General features: G+C 35.2%; 1 protein-coding gene across 9 annotated transcripts in view; it reads left to right on the top strand.

The window, feature by feature from the left end:
• Positions 1 to 27981, top strand: part of sky (GTPase-activating protein skywalker) — a 493757-nt gene that overhangs the window by 247408 nt on the left and 218368 nt on the right. For all 9 annotated transcript variants that reach the window (XM_081769280.1, XM_081769272.1, XM_081769271.1 and 6 more), the window contains 2 exons: positions 8397 to 8507; positions 18003 to 18176. In XM_081769280.1, the coding sequence (XP_081625406.1) occupies positions 8397 to 8507; positions 18003 to 18176 (285 nt within the window). The remainder of the gene's footprint in view (positions 1 to 8396; positions 8508 to 18002; positions 18177 to 27981) is intronic.

Consider the following 27981-nt stretch of genomic DNA (forward strand, 5'->3'; position numbering starts at 1 on the left):
ACACTTCACACAAACGTAGATGGGCTTTTTATTTTATGGGCTATTTATCTTAAATGGGCTTTTTTTGTATAAGATTATATATATTTACTCATAACACAATATCTTAAAACAAATGGAAAAACATATTCATTATCTATTATATTTTCATTTTATATCATATATATGTAGCTTTCATATTCTACTTATTGACATCAAATAGCTAATATATTTCTTACACCATTACACAAATCGTAAAATTTCAACCTTCTCTCTCTTTTTTTTCTTGTAAGTATCTGACTCGTGTTATTACATCTTACACTAAATATCCTTATTATACTAAGCATAGGAAATTTTCAATATTTCAATCGGAATGAAATGCAAAAATAACTATTTTTATACGTATACGTACTTCCTTATAACTAATTTTCAAATTAACTTTTAATAGTGTAATATTTTCATTATTCAAGCATTTAAAACACAACATTTAAACAACACTATATCAACTTACAAGTTAATTTTCAAATATGATGCAATAACATAGCGACATGAATATACGAAATGAATTCTCTTATTAGTAAATAAATTTTCAAAACAAGTTATTTTGTTCAAATACATATTAAGAACTTTATTTCACACAATATTGAATAATATATGTTTTTGTCGAGATTTAATAAAATTTATCGGCGCCTTTAAGATTCACAGCTAAATTTTTACAACGTAATAATTCAGTTATGGCTCTCTCTGATCACTCGACAGGATCTGCCTGGCTAAATTTTGAAGAAACCTACCCACAATGAATTATTTGTTTTACCACCCCGAGATGAGGCCGAATTATAGAACACAAGGTTAAAAATTCAAAATAATAAAGAATGGGATTTACCAAAATTGCTTACTTCGAACGTTAAAGAAATGTTACCTTACCCAAAATATATATGGGGGGAGACCTCATCTCAATGACTTGGGATATATCTTTACTGGTTTTTTCCATTACTTTGGAAAAGAAAACATCAACGGCCATCTGGAAGTCGCATAGCTGGTCACAGATGCCTGCATATATCATATGAAACAACCTTTTTTTTTTCTTACATTCCTTGTACTCTCTCATTCAATAACACATAAGGATTTTGTAGTTTTACTAACGCAAGTTCCAACACATCAGATGAGCATAGATTTTTACAATACAGAAAATTCAAATATTTGTCGACTTCCAACAATTCTTCCAAAATTTTATGTATTCGTTGGTTATTACTTCTAGATTGAACACTCTAAGACAAACATACTGGTATAGTAGTTAATGCGTTGCAAAGAACAGTTTCAACACTACTTTCTAAATCTGAATTTTTAAATTCGTTTGAAATGATGTCATGGTATTTCTCAGAACTATGTTTTACAGCTAGGTCTAACCAAATTTTACGAGTTTGTTTCGTAGGTTTCCACACCTTAAGTCTATCCACAGAATGTGAACCAATTGATTTACCAGTTAAAGGATCTAACAGTTTACCAATTTCCTTAATTTCTAATTTTTATACGGTTCAAAAGAAAATTTTAATTTTGTTTATTATCAATATTATGCATTCTTTTTTTTTTTTTTTTTTTTTTTTTGTAATATTCAAGAATATTAAACATCGCTAAGGTCAAATTTTCAAAATGTACACAGTCCAGTTTTCTCGCAAACATATTTTTATCCAATTCCTACTCTTGGTTTCTCAAGTACAACAGGAATTTTAAATTTTATTCCAAAACATTTAATAAACACGTCTTCATAATTACCTGTGTGGTTTTTGCGACAAGTATTTACTTTGCTAAACAATGGCTTTCCATACGCGTTTAAATTTTCACTGTCAGTAATGACATCAAATTGCATATTGGCAAAAATTTTAACTTACCACATTGCTTCACTAACTTACGATTTCCACGTATTTCGTAATTATGTTTACTGCACTTATTTTCTTTCAAATTTTTATTACGGGAAATTTTCTGCCTAATTTTGTATGAAACACTGAATTTACTTTTGTGATCAACCTGGTTTTTCATTTTCCCTGTGTGATTACGCGTAGGTACTGTTACAGAATGCTCGGGCCACCTAGCACAAGTTCGTTTGACTAACCTGACTTTTGCTTTTTTGTTACATTTGTTTCGAATTTTCGACGCTTGGCTACAACACGGTTTTTTCACCTGATTTCTAGATTTTTCACGAGCACCATCATGATTTTTAACGACTAATTTCTGCATATTGTTTCCTTTTGCATAGACTTGACTTTTTGAACAACTTATAAGACTTACTAGGTTTTGACTTTTCATTTCGCTTTTCACTTACATTTTCTGATTGTGCTTTCTCTGGAGTAACTACATTGACCATTTCATTATTATTAGCTACCATGGAATTGCCTTTACGCTGACATTGGGTTTTCTTAAAATTTCTACGGACAAATCTTGAAATTCTTTCAAAAGATCGCAAAATTCTGTGTATGCCTTTTACTTTTCGTTTCAATTTACTCAACTTTTGTTTCTTACCGAACGTATGCTTACCACGCTGTGACCAATATTTATACTTTCTAACAGATTTACTCAAAATATACTGCAGTTTACTAAAACCATTTTGACAACTTTCAATTTGTTTGCGCCATGATATTCCACTAACATTATTCTCATTGATGCCGCTAGTGCCTAAACTTGTTTCATCATTCATTACACATATTTGGGTGCATAGAAAACAATAAAAACTTATGCGCTTGAAGTTTGTAACATACACATTTGTCACTACCAAGTGAGAACTGTTACCACTGTTTTCCCTCTTGTCAATCTGAACCCTAACTATGTTCACGAAGTACGAACATATGTCATTACTCGGAATATATGCTAACTTATCTGTTTGTGATGTGGTTTGGAGGCATCCTAGCTCCATTAAATTCCACATATGACTAATGAGTAAAGAGCCCATTCTCTTGCCTCTATTCATTAATATTACTACATTAGTACAATTACACGCACAAAACCTATCAGTGCACTTTCCTCCGTAACATGACAAATATTTTATGTTCAACACATTTACCTTCTGTTTAGACTTCGAACGAACATTAGGCCTACTTGACGTAACAGTTTGGCTAACTAAACCTTTACATTTGTTTGACACTGGATGACTACTTATTTCTTTAACATTGCAAGCGCTAGCAACAACTGACTCATTTACAACCTTTTGGCACCCTTGTTCTACATCTGCACTAAACTTTTCAACTGGAGCTTCGATTGATTCAATTTTTTCAAGTGGTTGGTCCCCCTTTTCTTCACATTTACCCCTAATTTCTTTGGATATTTGTTCATATCTACCTACGCAATCTTTTCTGATTATTTCTAATTCCACCTCAAGTTTATCGTCGATCTGCTTTTTTGTTGCCTCTGATATTTCTAACATCTTATTTTCTAAGGAATCATTGATCTCAACAATTTTGCTTTCTAAGGACTCATTAACTTTTTCAACTTTATTTTTTAAAGACTCACGCACTTTATTGGTTTGCTCGCTGACTTCAGCTAATGATTCGCGTATATTATTTATTTGTTCAATGAGTTCATCTTTATTGGCATTAAGTGCGTCCAGCACTAACTTAACATTACTTCCATCCATTTTATACAACTATATAAAAATTTTAAACACGAGTCAGAAACTTACCTTGTCCCTTTGCGTTTCTACACATGAATCACTACTTTTTGCATGCACGGTGCAGGAGTTCTGTTCCTATTTCGGACGCCATTTTTATGACCGGAAGGGTCTGATCCTTACCTGTTCCCATTCGGGATAACTAATTCTCATAACCCTTCTGAGTTCGAATCTTGTTCGGTACGCCTTACCTATGGTGGACTCTAGTAGTTGGTGGAAAGAGGACATTCGCCGCACAGCTGACAATACTAAAATGAAGTATGCGCAAACCTCCAGGTAGGATCTCGAACCAATGTAACTTACAATTGAGGTTACGACTGCGGGTGCCCACCGTCCTCACCACGCCTGCTGACATCAACAGAATAACTACAAGTAGTCAGATATAATACCCACCATTTCAGTAGTGATTTGTGTAGAGCACACCGTAAAGGTAATTGCAAACAAGACATATACAATATGTAACTTTTATTCAATTAACACAGGTTATGTACGATACTTACGTGTACAACATTACTACATTTTATTGTGAAATTTACTCATCATGTACTAACACATTACAAGCCCATATTTATGCTCATTTAGAATTTTTACGAAGAAGTAATAATGAATAATTAATTTCTTTCTTTCTTAGAAGAAAATAACGCACTATAGATGCCGGCTAGACTTTACATTACACGATGCACTAACATTCAACACACGCTATTTATTCGCATCACACTTTACTGCACTGTAAATTGATGAATTTCGGGGGGGGGGGGTCACGTAGTTATTCCCAGTGGTGAAATTTCTCATAGATGCTTGTTCTCCGACCAATGGTCATGATTTAGGCTCCGTTCTGGTTCTTCCTTGTCGACTGTGAACATATTCAACCATTTACCTGTATGAATTCCTTGCTCACAAATCATCGGTTTTCGTTGTTTTGGATATCAGGCGATATTTTTGCATACGTTCATTGGTTTTGTATAAATTTTACGTTTAAATACTTACTTCGATGTTACTTTGTTTTTACATGACTAAATTCACAATACTTTCGAAGATGGTTGAAGAAATCTTTGATTTTCGATGGACGCAACGTATGCAGGACAGTTCACATAGCCGCCATCACCAAGCACACCTTCGCGCGTTTTCTACTAAGCGTCAGTAAGTTTGCGCTAGTCATGACAGAGAAATATTTTTTAAAAATATCTATAATAAATGTTCTTTATGAGAAATATACATATCGAAAGGCGTTAAATGAGTTCACCATTAAGAAGAAATAATTAAAATATTAAAAACAGTAAAAATATTTCACGATTACATTTGAGTCGATGGTACTATATTTTATAATATCACGACCACATCACATCCCTTTTGTTCGGTGAACAGGAAGTACAAGTCACCACTCACAGGACTGCCAACTCATAGATAAAGATAAAACCATAACACAGTTTGCGTTAACGTACAGTGCATGGAGCCTTATTCCAATTCAGCCAAAAGTAACTGGGAAATTTAAAATGGAATGGGAGTGAGGGGGGCCACACGCTCACAGAGTGGAGATGGAATATGTCTTTGGAGCCCTTAATTGATCACAAAAAAGCACTTCTCGCTATCTAGTACGATTTTTATTCATGGCGGTCAATGTTAAGACCCGAAGTAGTTGATTTATGCCACTCCAGGTTTCAGTAGAATGATTAGAGTAGATGGAGTATATTCTTGTGACGCTTATTTGATTGCAGAAAATCACTTCTGGTATCTGTCACTGATTAGACTATAACGATTAACGCTAAAGCTGGAAGTGGTTTGTTAGTTTCTGCCACTTTCAGTTCTAGTGCAGAGATTAGAATGGAGACTGTATATATTTTTGGAACACTTAATTGATTACACTAAATTACGAATTTTATTCTATGTCGATCGATGTTATAACCGGGAGTGATTGATTTGTGTTACTTCCGGTTTGAATAAACGGTGAAGTAATAATAGCTTAGAACGCTAAATTGATTCCATGAAATCGAACCGCTTTTCGCTGTGTTTTCGTGTTTACTGTGTGTAGAATATCGAAACTGTGTGTGTGTGTGTGTGTACTGTATGTAAGTGATTTCTACTACTTCTGGTTTTAGTAGAGAGTTCAAGATGGAGACGTAATCTGTACTTGTGATGCTTAATCGACTGCAGAAAACGTTTTTCTGTCAATGCTTTTAATCTATAGAGATTAACGTTAAAACCGGAAATGGTTACCTTCTACCATTTCCGTTTTGAACATTGGCTTCAAAAACGAACTCGTTTCCTAGTTCTTGATCCTTTATATTTTAACCAAATTTTTCGATTATTGTTCAAGTAGTTCTTGAGATTTTTTGTTTTTCGGATGGCCAGACAGGGTGAATAAATAAAGGAGTTTTGTACACCAAACTCTTTTTAAAGTATGCCCTGTTTTTGTTTCAGCACCTTATGTACAATCTAAGCCGAGTTATTGGCCTATACCAAGAATGCATACTATTTTTCATAATCGATATACACGAGACTCTCTTCTCACGTCTCTATACCCCTATACTTTCCCTCTTACGTTTCCTTACTGTCGTTCTAATACGCGCAATTGACATCTTAGGTTTACACACTTTTTAATTGATGTGTGGAAACATCAGAGGTCATTACGATCGAAAATTTTACACACTTACATTTACACGTGCTTTAATTATTGCTTCTTTTCGGGACCAGGGAAAGAAATGAAAGGGCCAAGTAAAAGAGATTACATATTCTATTTTTTAATTGCTCTTACAAAAAAAAAATATACCAAGTTTGGCGTCGAAAGCAAACGACTCTAAATAAGGATTTCATAGGTGTTTTCTTTGCTGAGAGTAGAAATTGTCCCAGCAGTTTTTTCGGTACCATTTGTGAAAGTGTTTATACAGATGCGTGTACCAATATTTCGTTTTTTACGTACACCCACACGCAACAGCAACAACAACAACAACAATAACACACACACACACACACACATATGTACACGTGTGTTTAGTTTTAACTTTAGCGTTGTTTTCAGTATCGAATCTTCAACAGCTTAAGTGGATTCTGAACTACACGCAGAGGTTTTGTTACGTTTAGGAAGTTGTTATATCTTCTAATTATGTCTCATGAAGAATCGAACCTTCATCTCGCTTCCAGAACAGGATTGACACTGACTACAAAATCAGCAGTTTAGTTATCAGATTTTGCAATATCGAAGTTAATAAGCATTATGAGGACAATCACCAGTGGCAGTATACGTATTTATATATTAACATACTCCGTGCTTTCTTGTTGTTTGCCCCAAAACTGCGAAAAATAAATACCACCAATGACGGTCGGATGCATATAATATATTGTTTGTATACATTACTTTTCCTCTATTTTGCTTTTCATTATCACACATATTTGTTGTATGAAAATATTTACTACTTCATGTTCACGTAAAGCAGTAAAATAAATAATTAATATCCGTTTTTAGTTCCTGTCGAAAATGCGATACAAATTTAAAGTTATTTCGGAAATTATCGTACTGAAAACAAGATCTAAAAAGAAGGTGGTATGTTTTTCTGACCCTTGCTTACTTAAAGGAATGGCAATCCTATGAGAGGTTACCAACTGATCACTACATTGCAGGTAAAGAGAGCTGATAAATCTCAAACGAATCTGTTTAATTGAAATAATCATACTGTGTAACTTGACAGTTAAAAATCGTGTGTTTTGTTAAAACGTCGGCGGCGGTTCACAAAAATAGCGTACAATGTGTATTAGGAACGTTTTGTATTGCAATGAGCCACATCTAGCTTACCCTTCCTTGAGGGAGTGTCATTCACTCTGACTTCTAGGCTTGTTAGAGTCTCAATCTTTACTTTGAGAACGAACGTACAATAATCCACTTCTGTAAAATACTGTAATGTAACAGCCTGCGAAAATTTTGAAATGAGGCACTAACGATTTTTGTAGCTGAAAATCCATTCACCTAGTTTTAGAGAAAGAAGAACATTCTTCGTTTTCTATTAGCAAGTACTGACTACTGTTCTCCCTACTTCTCACGCCAACAAAATTAAAATAAGAGTTGTGTGTTGTAATTGGAAACTTGAAATAGGATTGTAGTTATCCCTTTTCTATACTGTCAGCCTGAATGTGTGTAACAACAATAAAAGTACTTGTTTATTTACTCTAAGCTACACAAGTATGTTTGAATTCAAGATAACGTTGGTTAGGAAGAAGCTGAAACAATCCACTAACATTATTCTGACATATGTCATATATCTTTCATATGTCTCGTATTTCTCCTTCAGTATTTTTCTATAAAAGTTAAAGCAACTAATTTCTAGTAAAATTTAATACTTCATAAGACTTGGTAAGACGTGTTTATTTATTAGTACCATGTAACGTACATTGTAAAAGACTCTGAGCTTACAATATCCTTTTCGTGGTTACAATATACTGTATATGCAAAGTTGTAAAATTCTCTTAGTAGATAATTTAGAAGATAATCTCTTGTTTGAAAAATAATAATAATAATAATAATAATAAGACATCATAAGGTTTTTGATACTGATAAAGTTTTGAATATACTTATTATGTAAAGTGAAAAAAGAACCACTACGTTGCGTGTACTGAAATTGGGTAATTCCTATCTATATCGATCTTCCAAGGTAGTATTTTTATAGCCTTCGTTTTGTGTTTAGCATGAACTGTAAGCTGTAATAAAATTACTTATGTATAGTGTGAAATAAAAACTAGAGTTCTGTAAAAGAAGTTTCCCATTCTTTTGCAGAAATCTGCAGCTGTTCACCTTCATCGTCATTGCCAAGGATCTTTTAAAGTGGAACAAATTTATCAAGATTGGATGTGGTGGATCTTTCAGGAATTGCCTTTCAGTCATCTCGTAAGTAAATGTGCTTTGTAATAGCCCAGAATGAACAATATAACTGCTTATAAAATATAAAAACACACATTTAAGTAATGGTAAGCTCTCTCAAACTGAATATAGCAATCCGAAGCTTGCAATTAATACATATAGTGTGTTGCTAATCGTGCTAATCGATTTCGCTATCAGTAGCATCATTATCCTTGTATACCATTTTATTAGTAATTACATAACACGTCTTTAAGCTTTGTTTAAAGATTCACGCAACTGGAAAAGAAATCCATAAAAGAGAAAAGAACTACCTAACTAACATGCTAGAGGCATAAAAATTAATGTAAATGTGACACATACAAATGATCTGACCCAAATTTAATACACAAGTAAAATCGGTTAGTCCGCAGCAATGATCTCTAAGTGGCGCTCATGTTACATCTTGAACATGCTATACAAGGTATTCAGAAAACTTACAGTACTCACCTTAAGAATACGTGTAACCATCCTCAAGCGACCACATGAGCAGGTATTTCATGAAAGTAGCCGTCCTATAGATACAAAATATTTGTCTTGTGTACACTTTTCTGTATCTACTGTGCCTCTTGGTGTAGTTGGGTGATCGTCGCTGAAAAAGCCTGGCCAACCGTCAGACGCCGTCGCTGTATAACACACACGAACTCGATAGAGTCTGCCTTCGGTCACCTAGCAGGCTAGGGTAGAAGATGTATGCCAAGTAGAATATACTAAGTTGTCCTTGCAGTATTGAAAAGTGCTTCATTCTTTTAGGGCATAGAACGAAGTCGGATTATTGCATTGATGGCTTCACGAATGTGCGAAGTGCTAGTTATATTTCTCTGAATGGAGGTCATAGGCGAGCACGACTTGCAGCTTATTGCTTCTTCCAAATATACGTTTCATTTTCTAGCTCATGTATATCTATATATATGTACACGCACACGATCGTCAGTGCGTTCGAGATTTGAGCGAGATAGAAGCAACTTTCGTCGCTCAATATCACCATCCTCCGTTCGCCGGGCGACTGCAGTCCCACCCACGAGTCTATTGAAGATATTCTTAGCAGAGAGTAAACATCAATGTAACCAGGAGCGGACCAAGACAAAATTTTCACCCGAGCAAAGTGGCTTTTTGGCGCCCCCTAATCCTAACCTGTATTTTACATTTTAATACAGTAATTTTAATATTTTAAATCCATTTTTCAAAAAGAAAAATTAGTACTCAAATACATGATATAGATATATTTAGTACTTAAAAATATACACATGGTATTAATTACATTGTGTCTTATTATTATTATTATTATTATTATTATTATTATTATTATTATTATTATTATTATTATTATTATTATTATTATTATTATTAATGTACCGATATGTATAAACAGAAACAATATCAACAACATTATTGAATACTACTAATGGTGACATGATTACTGCTATATTGTAAATTATTCTGTTATATCAATAACATTAGGAGTCATTCTACCATATATCCGACTATGTAACAATCTATTCTAATAAAGTGAAATACCACTAAATACATTTCACATATGTTGAACGTGTTTTTCGCACAGCAATATAAACAACCCTTTTTATGTAGGTCCTAGTTGTTGAAGTCCATAGCATTCATAGAACGTATCTCATAAATTTGTACAAAAGCTGAACACTCTTTCAAGACTAAAACTTCATAAGGCTTTTCTCAAATATTAGAAATCCTCTAACTTTCGTACGTTTGATAAGTAAGTAAATCATATCAAAATCAATTTAGGAAACTTCATGAGTTCATATCATTTTCTTCCGTATCTTAAAATCTAGAATAATATACACAGTTTTCTTCCTAATTTTCAAACCTTTGGCCTCAGGCTTGACAACTAATAGCACAACAAAACTTAAGATAAACTAAATAAAAAGTTAAATTCCACTATTACTGAAAATCAGCAACAAATTAAACAATTTTAAATACATTTGTTTTCAGCATCTCACAACAATTACAATAAAACCTTCCGAGCTTTTTTGTCTGCAAAATTTCTGACAATGACATATGTGTTGAAGAATGTCGAATTCAATCGACATCATAGCGAATCCCACAAGGCGCTCCTGCCACATGGTAGATCTCAAATAATACATTCCTTAGTTAAATCAATCAACACTGAATTAAACATTTGGTACTTGGATGATGGGACTATCGCTAATGAACCTGATGTAGTTCTTTCAACTCTAGCACAAATAAATGAGAAGGCATCTGCACTTGGTCTACATTTGAATTTTTCAAAGTGTGAAGTTGGATTTCTTGGGTCAGATGAAGCCAAGTTCGACCTATTATTTAAAAAATTTGACGAAGCTGCCCCAGGAATACGTCTTCTAACTAACCATAATGCTTGTCTTCTAGGCGCCGCTCTCACAAAGGAAGCATTTACCAATGTCCTGTTAAGCAAAATATCGAAGTTAGAATATTTTTTGTCTCGTCTCGCCTCGATTTCTGTCAATGCAGCTTTCTCTCTTCTACGTGCCTCTTTATCGATCCCTCGTTTAAACTACTTCTTAAGATGCTTTCCGTCTTGGAATGAGACTCCACTACTGGAAAAATATGATGTTATCCTTAAAATGGGTCTGGAGTCAATTTTGAACTGCTCCTTGAGTGACGACTCTTAGATGCAAGCATCCTTACCTGTTGGATTAGGAGGTCTTGCTATTCGACGAACCGTTGATATGGCGATTCCTACCTTTTTAGCGTCCTACCACGGATCTCTTCGCTTAATCGAGGCTCTCCTTCCACAAGGTTACCACCTGGACCCAGATGAAATAGTTCAAGAAGGCTCAAGTAAATGGATACGGACCTTCCAGAAATCAGCAAAAGAGGTTTTCAGGCATCTTGGTACACACCAATAGCAGCACATTTTCATGAACTTCTTTTACAATCCATTACTGTTCCTGAGGATAAAGCTAGGCTTCTTGCTGCGTCATCCCCCCATGCTGGGGCATGGTTAAATGCGTTACCTTCCCCCCAATTAGGTCTTCACATGTCTAATGAAAACTTCCGAATCGCAGTAGCCTTAAGACTAGGTTCAGATGTTTGTGAGCCAGATCGCTGTCCAGCTTGCGGGGATCAAGTTACCCAACGCGGCCTGCATGGCCTCTCATGCATGAAGAGCATAGGCAGGAACACCAAACATCCATCTGTTAATGACATCATTTTGCGAGCCCTCACAATGGCAGGAATTCCTTCCATTCGTGAACCGTCAGGCTGTTGTCGTTCTGATGGTAAACGACCTGACGGCATGGCATTAATACCTTGGATGAGAGGCAAATCACTAGTTTGGGATTTTACATGTTTAGACACATTTACCCATTCAAGCCTCCCATTCACTGTTATGAATGCTGGAGAAGTTGCTAGACGTAGAGAGGCAGAAAAGGAAATACAACAATCTCCTCGACAAATTTATTTTTGCTCCAATATCCATCGAGACCAGTGGGGCATGGGGTTCTAGAAGCCTTGATTTTATCAGAGAGGAGGCAGACGCATATGTATTGTTTCTGGAGATGTTCGTTCAGCGTCCTTCTTAGTACAACGTATATCCATTGCGGTCCAACGTGGCAACGTTTCGTCAGTTCTTGGTACGTTGCCGCCTGGAAGGGAACTGGAGGAGATATTTCTTCTCTAGTAGAATAAAGCGGGGCAAAAGGTCGAACTTAATGTTCAGCATGCTATTGCTGCTATACCAAAAACAATATTGAGATGATCCATAATTGTTATTTTTTCTCGAAAGCCATATGAAATGAATCTTTTTATAAAGCATATATAAATATGATAAATAAATAAAAAATTAATTATAATTTAGAAAAGCTTCTTTCGCGTGAAGTCACACTGACAGGCAAAGTTAGGGCAATTCTGAGTGCAGTTGATACATTAGGGAAATCTTCAGTCAGCTTGTTGCTCGTTAAATACTTTAATACTTCAAGGGACCTTTTAGCATTTTCATCTGATAGTAGGAAGAGTAAATCAATAGTTCCTATTGAAATTGGAAACCCTCTATAGAGGGCCGGTTCTAGACATTTTTTTTATGTGTAAGCAAACAATATGTAGGCGCCCCCACCTCTAAATGATAATAAATTAGTAGAAAGTTGTAATAAACAAAAAGTCATTAAATAATTGTTACATTACGAATTTCTTCAATATCTGTAGTCTCCCTGTGAATATTAATGAAAAATGGCGAAATTATAACAAACTGACCTGGGTAATTACTGAACAAAATGGCAATTTTAATAATAAATAGCACTTTTTATTAAACAAGCATTTGATACTGATGGCTAAGAAATCGAACCCAAAGAGATGTGAGAATTATAGAACTACTAGTGTCATATCTCATGCAGTTAAAATTCTGCTCCAAATATTGAACAGAAGGTTATATGGAAGAACAAATGAAAAAGTTGAGGTGTAGCAGTTCGGGTTCAGAAAAGGTAAGAGATGCTATTGGATTATTAAGGGCGATCGGTGAAACATTTATCGAAAAAGGGAAACATATATATGTTGTATTTATTGATCTAGAAAAGGCTTTTGGCCGCGTGAATTGGGAATTGTTGTTAGGAGTTCTAAAGAAGATTGGGATGGAATGGAAAGATCGAAGACTCATAAGAAACTTACATAAGAACCAACAAGTAAGTGTTAGTATAGGGGAAGAACTGACGGAGGAGAGCATAATTGGAAGGGGAGTTCGACATTGATCCTGTCTCTCTCCAATACTATTTGATATCTATTTAGAAGAGATAGTGAAAAAGCTCCTACATGAGAAGACGGCATTTCAGTAGGAGGTACAATGATTAGATGCATAAGATTTGCAGACATATGGCTTTTGTTGAGAATCTGAAAAGAAAAGCAATAAGATGTTAGAAAATCTGAGGAAGGACTTTGAAGAATATGGAATGAAAATAAAATGTTAGAAAGACGAAAGCCATGGTGATTGGAACGAAGCGGTCTGTGTCAAATATAAAAGTGGGAGGGGAGAAAATAGAACAAGTGAATAGTTTTCGATGTAAATTTAATAGGGGATGATAGGAGAACAATAGAAAGAAATGCAGAGATCTTAATGTTATTAAACGCTTGCAGGGACATCGGTTTAGAAGTAAATGCAGAGAAAACTAAATACATGGAAGTGCGTCGGGACCATAATACAGCAAAGTATGGATACGTTAAAATATTAAATAATATTTTTGATAAAGTGGATACTTTCAAATATCTAGGATCAAAATTAACTGACGAAAATCATATTCACGAAGAAATTAAATGTCGACTAAAAGCAGGGAATTCGTGTTACTATTCGGTTCAAAATCTCTTGTCGTCGCGAATTCTATCGAAAAATTTGAAGCTTAAAATATATAAAACGATAATCATGCCTGTTGTTCTGTATGGTTACGAAACATGGTCGCTTACTCTGAGGGAAGAACATAGACTGAAAGTATTTGAGAACAAGATCCTGAGACGAATATTCGGACCCAAGAGGAACGGGAGTGGGGAAAGGCGAAAACTTCATAACGAGGAACTACATAATTTATACGGTTTACCCAACATTGTTAGGGTCGTCAAGTCTAGGAGGCTTAGGTAGGCAGGTCATGTAGCTAGAATGGAAGAAAGTAGAAACGCTTTCAAAGTCTTGACTGGAAGACCAATCGGAAAACGGCCATTAGGAAGACGTAGGCGCAGATGGGAGGACAATATTAAAATGGATCTCGCAGAGATAGGAATTCAAAGTAGAAATTGGATCCAATTGGCTAAGGGTAGAAGTCAGTGGAGAGCTTTTGTGAACACGGCATTGAACCTTCGGGTACCATACGCCATAGAGTTAGTTAGTTAGTTAGTAAGAATAGTTTTCGATATCTGGGTAGTAGTCTTGAGTAACGACATGAAGTGCGAACGTGAAATAAAAGCAAGGATAGGAATGGCGAAAGAAGCCTTTAGGAGGAAGAAAAGTCTGTTTTGTGGGACCTTGAATAAAAAGTCGAGAAAAAGACTCATAAAGTGCTTCGTGTGGAGTGTTGTATTGTATGGGGCGGAAACATGGGCATTACATAAAAGTGATGAAAAACGACTGGAAACCGTCGAAACGTGGGTGTGGAGAAGAATGGAAAGAATTAGTTGGGTCGAGCGGAAAACGAATGAGAGGATGTTAAAAAGGGTGGGGGAGAAAAGAACACTTCCAGATATTATTCAGAAGAAAAAGAAAAATTGGTTGGGACATGCCTGGAAGAAATTGTATCATGAGGACGTCCTAGAGGGTGTGGTGGCAGGAAAGAGAGGGAGGGAGCGAATGATACTACAATTAATGGATGATATAAAAACAGAAAGGTCATACGTGAAGACGAAGAGGGTAGCGGAGGGCCGTGGAGCATGGAAGCTTCTCAGCTGCGGCAAGTGACCTGCCAATAAGGGCAGAATACCAATGATGATAAGCACAAGACACAACTAAGACATATATCTAAGGTGTATTTTGACAAGAACAATTGAAACATGAAAGTCGAAACAGGATAAAATTCATGAGAATCAAGTGTAACATTAGCACAGGTTTGATTTTGACAAAGAGATATGCTCTTATGCTTCATTAAATACACATTTACGTAGTATTTTCTAGTGTTACGATTATAGTAGTTAGCTTAATTTCTCGTTTTCTTTGTTATTGAAAAGTTCATGTTATAGAGACACTGTTCTGGCTTTCAATTTGGCAAAATCTCTTATTATTGCATCCGTATTCATTTCCATTTTCAGTGGCTAACAAAGCTAGTCCATTTAATCGTTCTTGAGATATAGTTGATCTCAAATAATTCTTCATTAATTTTAACTGAACTTGTTTAATACATAACAAATGGTAAAAGTGTGTACCTTAATCGATATTTAATTTGTCTTCGATCCAGTGGCGGAACTACAAAAGTAGGCCCCTTCGCAAAAATTCTTTTCAGGACCCCACAGGCCTATAAAGCAGTTCAGTCCTTTCATGCCTCTTTCCAACATAAAAGTTCGAAATCAGGCAATGAGCAACACAATGTAAACACAAGCAGTGGCGCACCCAGGATCTCTCTTTTGGGTCCGAAGATTCTTCGGAGTAACCTACAAAATGCAAATAATTTTGTATATTTCTCCTTGAAATTGTGCTAATTTTCTTAAGGCCGTATCCATTCTATTTTAATGTTAACAATTAAACTACTGCAATCAAGTAAATTAAATGTACAGTTTAAAAAAATTTTGTTGTCTTGCAAATGCTTCGTCAATAGTAACTGGTATTGACATCTCCCTCACCTCAATATTTGTATGATTATCACTTTCGAAATTTTGTCCGGAAGTTGCAAGAAACTTTTCTATAGCCTTCGCTTGCCCTTCATCTTCTTTCATGTTTCGTAGCTTTCTTTTCCGATAAAATGCTCACTTGGTATTTAATCGTTGGCTATTATTGTTACTTGAAAAGTAAAGTACTATTGAAGAGTGAAAACATACATCATTATAAATAATAATAATAATAAAACGAAACAACTCAGGATAGAAACGAAAATGTTGACAAATGTCAAATGGACTAATAGACATTAACAAAGTTAGCATTAAGCAGTAGGCAGCGATTATGAGCCACTGATATTACGAACTCGAGTTAAATTCCCTCAGAAATGATCAGAAAATCAATTTGTACCGCCTGTCTTTTGTTATTATCCCCCCCTCCCGTTCCCTGGACTAATGGACAACAAAAGTCGCTTGAACTTCAATAATGTTTGCTTTTCATTTACGCTATCTTTCTTAACCCTTAACTGTGGTCATTGAACCGAAGCACTTTGCGGGGACACTGTTTATGACAAGGTAAAGCACGCTTGAAAATGTTTCTTTCTACTGTGATGATGTCACCCAATCCATAAGCAACACATTCAGTTGACTTCTCTTTGTTTGTTGACCCATTTCTATTTTAAAGACATATTGGCAATGATATTCTCTAGCCAGGTCGCGGAAAAGTTGTTGGAGGAGGAATGAAGAGTCTGTTATATTTGTATTTTGTGATTGTGGTGGATTGTTTAAAGAATGCCACTGTCTTTAGTCGTACTACTGTAGTGCTTTATATAACATCTATTGAAAAGCTAAATTTCCCTACATTTTAACTCATGTTCGTAATATCACCCTTTTTCTTTCTTTAAAGCATCTTTCCTAAATCTCCCTATTATTTGAAGCTATTTGGAAAATTTTTCATCATAACATTTCCTCTAATAAATATTCGAATTTAAAACACAAAATTCATTTTCCAGTTTGGTGCCCTCTTCACCTGGCGCCTCCTGCGAACGTGTAGTTTGTAGAATTCAAGATCCGGCCCTGCCTCTATATCACAGTGCTCTTCGTCAGTTAAAGCCAAACTGAAGGTCAGAACATTTCTTCATCAGGGAATCCTTGTCTTCATTTTTGATCCTGTGTAAAAACCCAAATAGGTCATGATAGTGCTTTAGTTGAGAAGACCTTCTAGTGAGCTTATGGCTTCATCCAAAACATAAAAATAACAGCTGCTTTTGATAGAAATTTTGGGATCCACAATGCGCTCATCAGCGACCTCATATTCAAATTGACGTTTAGTTTTCTATGGTCGTAATTGTAACTCGCTTAGAAACAGGGGATCGATTTCGGGAGTCTCTGCAGTTTCTCTTGCATCCAGTAGTAGCTGTTTAAACCCTCGATCAGTTCGCATTTCTTCAAAATGATTTTTCATTTTTGTGATCATTTCAGCAGCTTTTGATTATTTTTTTTTAATAATCAGTTTGTTTACAAGATTGATTCTGAATAGAACTGTATGCCAAAGTACAGACAGCAAATGAACTTGAAACTCTTAATCTTGTGGGCTAGCCTATTAGCTTTGCTTTTTTCAAACGCATCACTTCTGGGATCAATAGACAGTGCATATAATGCATCGTATATTTCCCCCGCAAACCAAAAAGTCAGTAGAAAACACGTTATAAAATTTACTTTTTGAGACTGATTTTGGCGCCCCGTGACCGTGGCGTTCTGGGCATTCGCCCGGCCCTTGATCCGCCCCTGATGGTAACGCTGGAACATGGGTTGTTTATCACCAATCGATTATTGTATGTTTATGCAGTGATATGTGGGCCACGTTCTTCGTACTGTCAGTAAGGACGGCTTTAGCGATTAGATCAAGTGCGGCGTGGTAACACTGGAGGACATGTCTTCTACGAGAATCTGCATGTAATCGTTTACATCACTGATATACCACTGATATATCATGGTACAGATGCACAAGAGCAAGCATTCTGCAGAACGATTACTTTACCACTTTATCTCTACTACCTGACTATTCTCAAAGTTAGATATTTTCAAAATTGGCGTTTGTACATGACTCTCAGCAACAAAATGTCTTTCCGAAAAATAATTCGTAACAGACAGAAAATAGGCTATTTCCTCAAAATTGCCAGTAAATATTTGGTCCTTTTCGCCATTTCAATCCACGGCTAATTTACTTATTTTTAATTGTAGGTTCGTGTAATGGATTGTTACTTACATGAAGGAAACAAGGTGCTATATAGGATTGCAATGGCAATACTTATTCATTTTTACAAGGCTTCATCGACCCAAAACTCAATATGGATGCAAGAAATAACATCGAATGGAGTTGATAGTGCCCTCAAAAACTTCTGCAAACAAATTCCTGTAAGTAGATTTTGCTTTCTTACCTACACGTATTTCTTACGTTTTAGAGACAAGTATGTCGTTTCGGAAAGAAATACTTATCAGTAGGGCCTCTTTTTTAAAAGTGTATATGTGCAGATGCAAATCCATATTTTGAAAGTTAGTGCATGTTCTAAGGGTATTCAGGTATTTTTGTATACAAAGTGTTTCAAAAGTCCCTTTGACGTAGGGAACTCTATATTATTATCAGAGTTACAACAGTAAAGTGAATGGGAACATTTTTGAAATGGGGGCTGGCAATCGACACGTTAGTTTAAAAGACAGTAACTTCATTTACTTATGTTGTGGGTTCAGATAAATAGAAACGTTGCATTTTCATTTAACATAGGACGCATAAATTCATGCACAGCCCAAACTGCTCGTCCGAGTTAAAAAAAAAAATCCTTCACTTTACATTAAAAACATCATATTTGGAGACGGTTTCCCCTCTTACATTTTGTTGTAACTCTGATAATAACAGTTACCCTATCAGAGGACTTTTGAGACACCCTATATATTTGAAGTTACGAATCATTTCAATATTCTTAACATCCGGAATTGGTAGTTTTGTATGTATTGAGCATCCCTTTAGAAAGTACTTTTTCTATTCTCTGAGATACCCATACCCTTTCCTAGCATTAGAAAATTATCCTGTTTATCAGTATTTTAAATTTCATTCATGCACACATTTTCGATAATTGTTGAAGCAATCTCAAGGTAATACCCTTCTACAAGCTACTGTAACTTGTTAAGAAATCACCCTCTTTAAGTTCTACTTCCAGGCTAGTATGGAAATAAGGTTAAAAAGAGATTGTGTTAGGTATTTATCTTAGCTTAAATTGAGGTTTAAGAAAGATCGACTCAGTCAACCAATACATATGTGGGATCAATAAATCTTTGTCAGATAAATGTTTTGAATTTATTGTGCTGTTCTGCAAATATTGTCCAATTACTTTAGTTGGTATTGAAAGGTAATTTTCGGTCTATAAACTTATTTTAACAGACAATACACAAAGTTTGATGCCAAGAAATCTTGAAAAACTCGAAATAATGTACTGTGGGAATTCATTCTGCTCATAGTAAATCTTGTAAAAAGTTACTTTGAAATGAATATGCTGTCTCGTAAGCGCAAAGCATTTTATTTATAATGCATATTTTTAAACGTCTTAGTGTATGTTTCCATGCATCTTTTCAGGTTTTTTGGTGCATATAAATCCGGACTCTACTGATAATTGTACTAAATGCTTTCTCAACTACAAAAATGAAGCTTGTCACGTGTTGACGGGGTTTACTGAGTCGATTTTTTAATTAGGCAGTGAAACTTGTTAAATGTTGATGAGGCTGTACGAGTGGTTGAATGGGGCAAAAACAGCACCTTTTGCTCTAAACTTCGCTATAATAAAAATCTCACATCAGCCATGAATCTTACGAGGTGTTTCCATATATTTATCCAACCCCTGTACATAGAGATTAGGACAAATTATTAGCAAAACATACTTTTCCAGCAGACAAGCTAGATATTAGTTACATCTTAAATATGGGTGTATCTCTGAGATGCTTCTGTTGTTTCTCGTTTCTGCTTCATGAGGTTCTTACGGGTTTTTTAAATAATCATGAGGCAAGTGATAATTCATTTTGAGCATTTAAATTGTTGTTGTTATATAATAAATTAATGTCTTACATTTATTTACGTTATTTCATATTAAGAATTATGTTAATTAGCCCTTGTCTGGTTTGTCTCCTGATACACAAATGATCGTCTGTAAACAGCCTCCCAATTTGAATATTGCTTAAAGAAAGATTGTGGAGGAGCTATTATCGACACTATGAGGTGCAAGGCTATTGAAACAGGTATTAGTAGCTACCAGAATTAGGAACACAAAACTTCTTGAAATGAGCAAGACGAAGACTGACAAAAGTTGAAGTGTTACTGACGTCCATAAATAAAATTCAAATTAAAATAAGCAGATTTTCGGAAATAGTGTCGTGTTGTAATTGCGTTGCGAAGAGACTGACTGACGAAGAGCTAGGCGCAGCGCAAAAGAAATTGCTGTTGAGAAATATATTTGAAGATGGCATGGAAACATGGTTTTACGAACAAAAACTCAGTTATGGCGAAGAAACGGCTTCACTGAGCTAAATTACACCGAGACTAGTTCACTCAACAGTGGAGAAAGGTAACAAATACATAACATTAATTTTAAATTATTATACCGTAAGAAAATCTATTAAGCAATTCATTGAAAATGAGTATTTTGGATAATTCGTTGCTTTTATGTTACATATGTATATAAAACAAAATCTTATATAAGTATATAAAAACAAAATATTGTCTTATTTAGTTTTCAGCAATAGAACTATCATTTATGATAAAAAGGTCACAATATGTAAGACGAATTTTAGAAGCTTGAAAAAATGCATCGTGTAGTTCTAGCATACCCTACTAAATTGAACATCTAAAGCGATATTTTGTCGTATGGACCAAGCAAAATCCAGATGTAGTAAAAATATAAAGTGAAAGATATCTAGTACAAGGAAATAATGAGAGACGGTGAGGTGTCAACAATGAATGAGCAGTTTTCGTCTGGTGATGAAATATTTATGCAAGACACCACACTTTGTCATCGATCAAAAACTATGAGTGAGAGGAAATTTATTCTTTAATATATTTGAAAGAAAATTACGCCAGTAATAATTTACTGATAAATGTATGAACAAAGTGACAGTGTTATCAGAAGTTTGCAAATGTTTAATTATTGTAATTCATGTAATGAATCATATCAGCTATGAGAATTCGAACGTGGTCAGATTTTTTCGATCTTGTATGACGGAATTGTTTGGTATCACGTGAGGTATAATATCTGAGATTACAGCCACATACAGTCCTGGAAAAGCTGCGTCCGTTGAACACCAGCTAGGACGGAAATGTATGTTCAGTGATAGGTAAAAATTGTGAAGGATTCTGATAAAGCATAAGAAAACAACAATGGCAAAAGTTACTGCTGAAGCGAATACCGCAGGGCTCATAGCAAGTCACTTTTTTAACTAAAAGTTACTTTTTTTCAAGTTGTTCACTAAAAGTTACTATTTTTCAAATTTGTCACTAAAAGTTCCTTTTTTGGGAGGTAAAGTAACTTTTTCGTGAGATTTATGTTTTTCATTGGCAGTTTTCTGAGAAAAATGTCATAAAAATAAATTGAAAAAGGCAGAAACTTGTTACTCATTACTCTTCTGAAAGCTTCAGTACTTGCTGCCACATGTGAAACAGTCAGCTTTATTCTCACTTCAGCTTTTATTCTTTCTAAAGCACAGTAGATGGTTGGTGGATGCTTAAGCTCTCAAGGTGGGGTTGAGAACCCTTCTGTGTCTATTCTTTCTTCTATCATAATAGTTTTCTCTCGTAATAGTTAACGCTCCGCTCAACGTTGTGTGTGTGTGTGTGTTTGTGTGGTTCATCATTTTCATCTTGTGTTATGCTTCTTGTATGTTCTTCTTAAGAGTAGGTGATGAATTTGAATATTTCATGGCTTTGAGAACTCTCAATGCTAAGTTAAATATAATGTTTGGGATGAAGAAATTCGGAAATAGGCCAGAACAGGTTCCACTTACTCAGAAGCTTTTTACATCTGCTAAGTCTGCTTACCGTAACTACAAAGCGTACTTAGAAAACCTAAGAAAGGAGGAAGCTCAAAAAGAAGTAAAGAAGAAAAGATGAAATAAAACAACAAACAAAGAGAGAGGTGATGGAAAAATTGACAAAGAAAAAAAGGGGCATGATGAGATTTTGGTCACTTTTTCGTGTTCTTTTGGTCACTTTTTCGTGTTCTTTTGGTCACTTTTCAACTATTTACAAGAAAGCAGACCACTATGAGCCCTGATACCGTGTACACAAGTCCTATCAGCAGCAAAACAGTTCAAAGAAGACTCCATAAGAAGTGTATTTAAGAACGAGCTACAATTTTAGAACTACTCATGAGCAATTGAAATGCTGCTAACAGGAGGCAGCGATTGCAAAGTGGACTGTGGTCGGATTAGTCAACATTCACACTGTTTCCACCTTCTGCCCGTAGTGAAGCTTTAAGAAGGTCATCCGGACGATCCGGATTTTTCGATGCCAAGAAAAAACATGACCTAAGTTCGGTCATATTTGAACACAGATACCGTGGTATTCTGTCTGTCTCATCATTTTTCTGACAGAAAATGACAGTGCCAATAACTCTGTACTATTTTGAAAGACCATGTCAACCCAATGGTGCATATGTTGTTCATTAATGTTGATACTGTTTACCAAGACGACAGAGCCCATGTTCATAGAACTCAAATTATCCAGCCCTATATATATATATATATATATATATATATATATATAAAAACACGAAGATGAAGCTCCTGGTCTTCGCATTCGCCTGATTTAAGTACTTTTAGCCCTTATAGTTAGTGGTTGAGCAAAGAAAAGATGTGAGGACGCTGTCCCCCTCCATTGTCGTTAACGAAATATGCCGATCCTGTATGTGTAATTTTACAAGATTCCCTTGAAAATCCTACAGAATCTCTATCCATTCCAAGGAAACTGCAAGCTCTGAGAAACGAAGTTGCCTACGTACCATTAGTGAAGCAAGTGTGTTTTTGTCAGGTGTTGTTATATTTTTGTCCACTCACATAGAGGGTGGACCATTTATCTTTATACATTCTTGTAACTTTTAAAATATTTGATTAAAAGAACTGAAAGGTAAATCCCAAGAAGGGACAGAGGGATTTTGACATACTTTGCAATACAATCAGGTTACTAATGTTGCCAAACCAACACAAAGTTACTTATTTAAGTAGCATAACAAATTATAAAATAATTCAAATCTACCTAGGTCTATATCACGTTATCCAAGAAGTTTTGAGCCTGTGGAGGTTAAAATTAAAAATATATTGTTGCTGATATTTCTTTTGAATTGGTAGATACACTCGCGCTAATTGTTGGCAATACAGTTCGGAATCTCGTTTTGCTCGGGAACAGCAACTCATGATCAAAAATGCCTTTCAAATACCACTAAACACACAACATAACCTTCCTTTGTGTCAATGAAGGTGTGAACACTATGGAACTTCTTCTCGTTTTCGCCACGATTTTTTCACACATTGTTGTCATAGGTTATCCACTTTCCATCACTTGTGATCAGTCACTTAATAAATAGCTCAAGTTTGTTTCGTTTCGGTAAAATTGGAAATACGATTAAGTAAATGTTTTTGTCAGATCATGTGGCATCCAAACGTCTTTTTTAAGGAGTTCTCTCCAAATGATTTACTATAATTTGGTGTTGGATGTTTCGTTCATTGGCGATATCATGACTGCTTCCATGCTAATCTTGCGTAATTTTTGCCAGAATATCATCATTTGTTCTGATTGGTCGCCCACTGCGAGGAGCATCTCAATTGAACCATCTTTTGGCTCTTACTTTTGATAACGTACGTCCGTAGCGGAAAGGTCACGCAACTTCACGGCGCAATATCTCTGGTCTGATTGTCAGAATTCCAACACGTTTTGCCAGTCTACTTGCTTCAACTACCAGCTGTCAAATGGCATTAGAACTGACCCGCTGCAACTTACATTTTCCGAGATTTGGGACACTAACGCCATCTCGTTCACAAGAGGTTCAATACTTGTTTTTTAGACTACCTGATATTAAGCGAAGATGTACTATACCAGATTTATCATTCAAGAGTTACAAATTAAGTACGGTTCAGTATCACAAACGTTCATAAAAGTCCAATCTTCGAAGCCTCTAGTATAAAAAAATGACCCAAGTGTGACGCATATGTTAATACACATCGGAAGTACTTGAGTGTCGAATTCTGTGACAATGATATAACGCATTGCTATCAATATAACACACACGGTCCGGTTCCCAAATGTTTCTGTTTTGAAGGGCGATAAATTTGTAACAAGTAGGGTTCGGATTTAGTGATGTCTCAGTTCGGCATGGCAATTTTATAAGAATCTGAAGTCCGTTCCTAGTACACTACTCAAGATTTACAGTTGTCTGAATAGTTCGGTTCCTGATTCGCTTCATAGTTCGTAATATTTACTATTTTACTCACATAACCCAGTTCCAGAGCATTGTTCCTTAACCGAGAACAATTTCGATTTCTCGTTGCATAGGTAATCTGGGCACAATACAGTAAACGAGAATTGAACCCATTCCAAAGTTCCTTCAGTAATGAGGATCTCCGCGCCACCATCATCCTTGAACCATTGTGATGTACATGTCTGTATGTAATATCATCTTGTGCTATTGCTTACAAACAAACACATAAGACATATAAGCCAACAGCATTTACTTAAACTAACATAAACTTACACCCAACACAAATATTTATCATTGGAATTTTCACGACAAGTGATCGAAAACGACATTCTTTCTTTGCACTTTATTCACTTGCCGCCATTTTTTAAATAGCAAAAATACTTACGTGACATTATAACGAATTTAGTTACACAAGTAAAGAAAGCATTTCATCCCTTACGAGACCAACCTTGGAAACGGACCATAAGGGGTGGCCAGTTATTTAATCCTGTGGTGTTTGAACTCTAATTAAGATTTTTTTCTATGCCAAATATGATTGGACCAAAGTTTATCCTGATGTTAGTCTTTTTCCTGAGTGTCGAATTTTCCCTCCCAAACTTGAGCTAGTCAAAAAATGAAAAAAAAAAATTTCGATCTTCATTGCTAATAGTTTTTTTTTTCAGTGTACCTTAGTTTTAGAGAGATCTACTTAGAACTTAGGTATATACTCATATGGATACGTAATTTTTTAGACTAATTTCAGCAACTTACAATTAGTATTGCCAACTAGGGAAGTTATTACTTTCCTATTTTTCGTCCAAAAAATTCAAATCTTCTGAAATTTATGTTTTATAATCCGTACTTATACGTACGAACGCAAGTCAACTTAAGTCAGTCAAACATCAGTCCTTACTGAACAAAAGCAAGTACAGATCGTTACAATTGGGTAATTAGCAGGCGCACGAAAAATTCGAATTTAGGTTCTGATCCTTAATTTTCTTTACTTTTCTGTTTACCATAATCTATTTTTTTTTAATTATAAAGGTAACCAAGAAAATTCGGACAGTGATTTATCAACACACCCCTAAAATTTTCGGACACTCCCCAGAAATAAATTCCTTAAACCCACAACTAGGGGGTGCAATATTAAAAAGATTCATTCTTTTTCTGCCTAAAACCGTCCTGGACTTTGTAGAAAATATTTTAAATGATCTTATCTTTAGGCAGAATGGGAATTCCCGTTCTGCCTAATCTTTGGAGACAGGGAATTCTATGCAAGGAGGAAATTTTAGGGCAATGCAGCACCAAAAAGCTTAATTTTTAGCGTGTTTGTATGCAGATCGGAACTTATGTATAAATGGTTGTAGTAACGAGGGCGGGAACTAAATCCAAGCGGTCAAAATGCAATGAAAATTCTGACGAGAACAAAATCCAAGGGACAAAATCAAATGAGTGTTCATTGGATGTACCAGTGCACACCCTATATGATTATTTTTTCCCTTCAAATATCATATAATCTAAAATGTTATCTGTATTGTTTCAACTGAAATATTTTTTTCTTTATTTTGAAAACTCAAAATAAAACGTAAAAATGTTATAATAAAAGGGCAGATTAGCTTTAATTACTTTCACACATACCCATATGAAAAGTTCTGGGTATTCCTATCTGTTATACCTATCTATTATTGGATCTATTATACCCTTCTTATCTAGTATCCTTTAATACATTTGAAATACGCTTAGCATATTACAATAAGACTATTCATTTTAATTACAAAAAGTAACTGTGATGCTATTTTATTTTAAAAAGGTCGTTCTTGTATGGTACAATCCGCGGCAAAAAACCTGCAACATGAGCATATAAGTTTCTTGTGAAATGACGAAGTCTTTTGCTCCAAAATAAGTGTGCACGGGAGGAGGCCGAGGTTCATCTTGGCGTGATTCGTTCCACTTAGACGTTATGTTCATTACCTGTGCTGTTAGGCGTAGTTTCACAATAAACTTACATCCTCATGTTGCAGGTTTTTTGCCGCGGATTGTACCATGTAGCAGTGTTTTATTTTGAGCAATGCATAAATATTTATTTTAATTCTGAAATACTGATCAAGATTTTTCTTTTTTAAGCAAAGATCAAAATGTGAAATACATAGTTACTTTAACAGTCATAGGTCTTTTATTGGGTTTTCAGCATTTTTTTAAAAATATTATTTCCGTAAAGTGAAGAATTTCAGGTAACATTTTAGATGCATAACAGTTTAAGAAAAAAAATCATTCTTTTATTAATCAGCGCCTATGATTCTGTCACTTGAATTTAGACCGTTTTGTCTGAATTTTCCTTGGGTTTGTCCTCTTGAAGTTTGTCCTGCATTCGTAATAATCTGTTCGGTAATTCTAACATAGGCTGTAAGAAGAATAACTGTTTCTTCAAGTTTCATCACAAATTAAATCGTTGAGTTCGAAAATCGGTCATCTCGATAGAAGCTGATATTAGAGGAGTGACAAACAAAACTAAATTAATCAATATGTATCTGACATATAGGGTTATTTCCATTTTTGGAAAGTAGAAAAATGTCAGTACTACGGACCGAAAATGAAAACAGCCCTATACTGTCGTGGATCCACAGTACATGCCCGTAAAAATTTGTAAATGCAGGGAGTTTTATTGTTGCATCGTGTTCTTCGACCTGTAGCTTTCTATTTTTTCTTGGGTAGACATCTCAATTATGGTCGCTTATCTCCACAGACGCCATTTTCCAATATGGCCGCCAAATAAGCAACCAACATACGTAACTAAGGAACTAAGTCACATAGGAAAGACATCTTGGTGTCAAATCGTAGGTTTTCGGGATCAGAGAATTCAAATATTATCTTAAAATTGCGACATATTGAATTCTGATACATAATATAGCCAGGAGCGTACGCAGAAATTTATTTCAGAGGGGTCCAAAGTTTAATATGAAGACAAATTGTATTAAAATCGGTCATTAACCACTTCCCGCCGAGGTCCAAATCAGAAAGAATTCCAAGATAACCTTCCATGGATTATCTGCGGAAACATTTCGGCTGCAATAACTGAAGCGCGTGGAGTAAAGAAGTTTAGTGTGTGTGAAGAGAATAAAGCCCACATATTTCTGGCAGCTGCAAATTTCTTTCAAGATGAAGTATTAGATCATATCGAAGATTTAGATAGTACAAGTTGTTTGCAGCCGATGTGCTCCCCCATGGAAACTGCATAAAAGCTTATCGTAGAAAATATGACTGTCTGTCAAGTGTTAAGAGCCGAAAAGTTCAAAATTGTTACAGAAATTCCAGTTATTCAAGCAGGCAAAACAGTTATTGACCCTTTGCTTTCTAAAATTAGGAAGCTAATGAACAACTTCGATGACAGTATTCCAATTTATAACATGAGGTGAAGAAACTTTTGGTTAGAGAATATGAAGACAAAATCACGTTTTGCCCATCAAAAAACCGAAAGGAACCTTTGCTTGTATTTTCTTCTGATCTGAGTTCAGAAGTTTTTGTCCAAATGATTAGATCTCACAATATGCTATTAAGGAAGTAGATTTTAATTTAAGTAACAAATTCTTTGATTCCATATACCTACTAAAATCCTGGAAAATGACGACGATGTCTGATGTATTACCATTCTTTTCATCCCTATTCATGGGCGGCGATTAGGGGGGCAAGAGGGGGCAGTTTCCCTCCAATTTTTTGAAGTGACCACTTAACTC

The sequence above is a fragment of the Thermobia domestica genome, chromosome 8 (assembly GCF_964235325.1).
Source record: "Thermobia domestica chromosome 8, izTheDome1.hap1.1, whole genome shotgun sequence".
Classification (NCBI taxonomy): Eukaryota; Metazoa; Arthropoda; class Insecta; order Zygentoma; family Lepismatidae; genus Thermobia; species Thermobia domestica.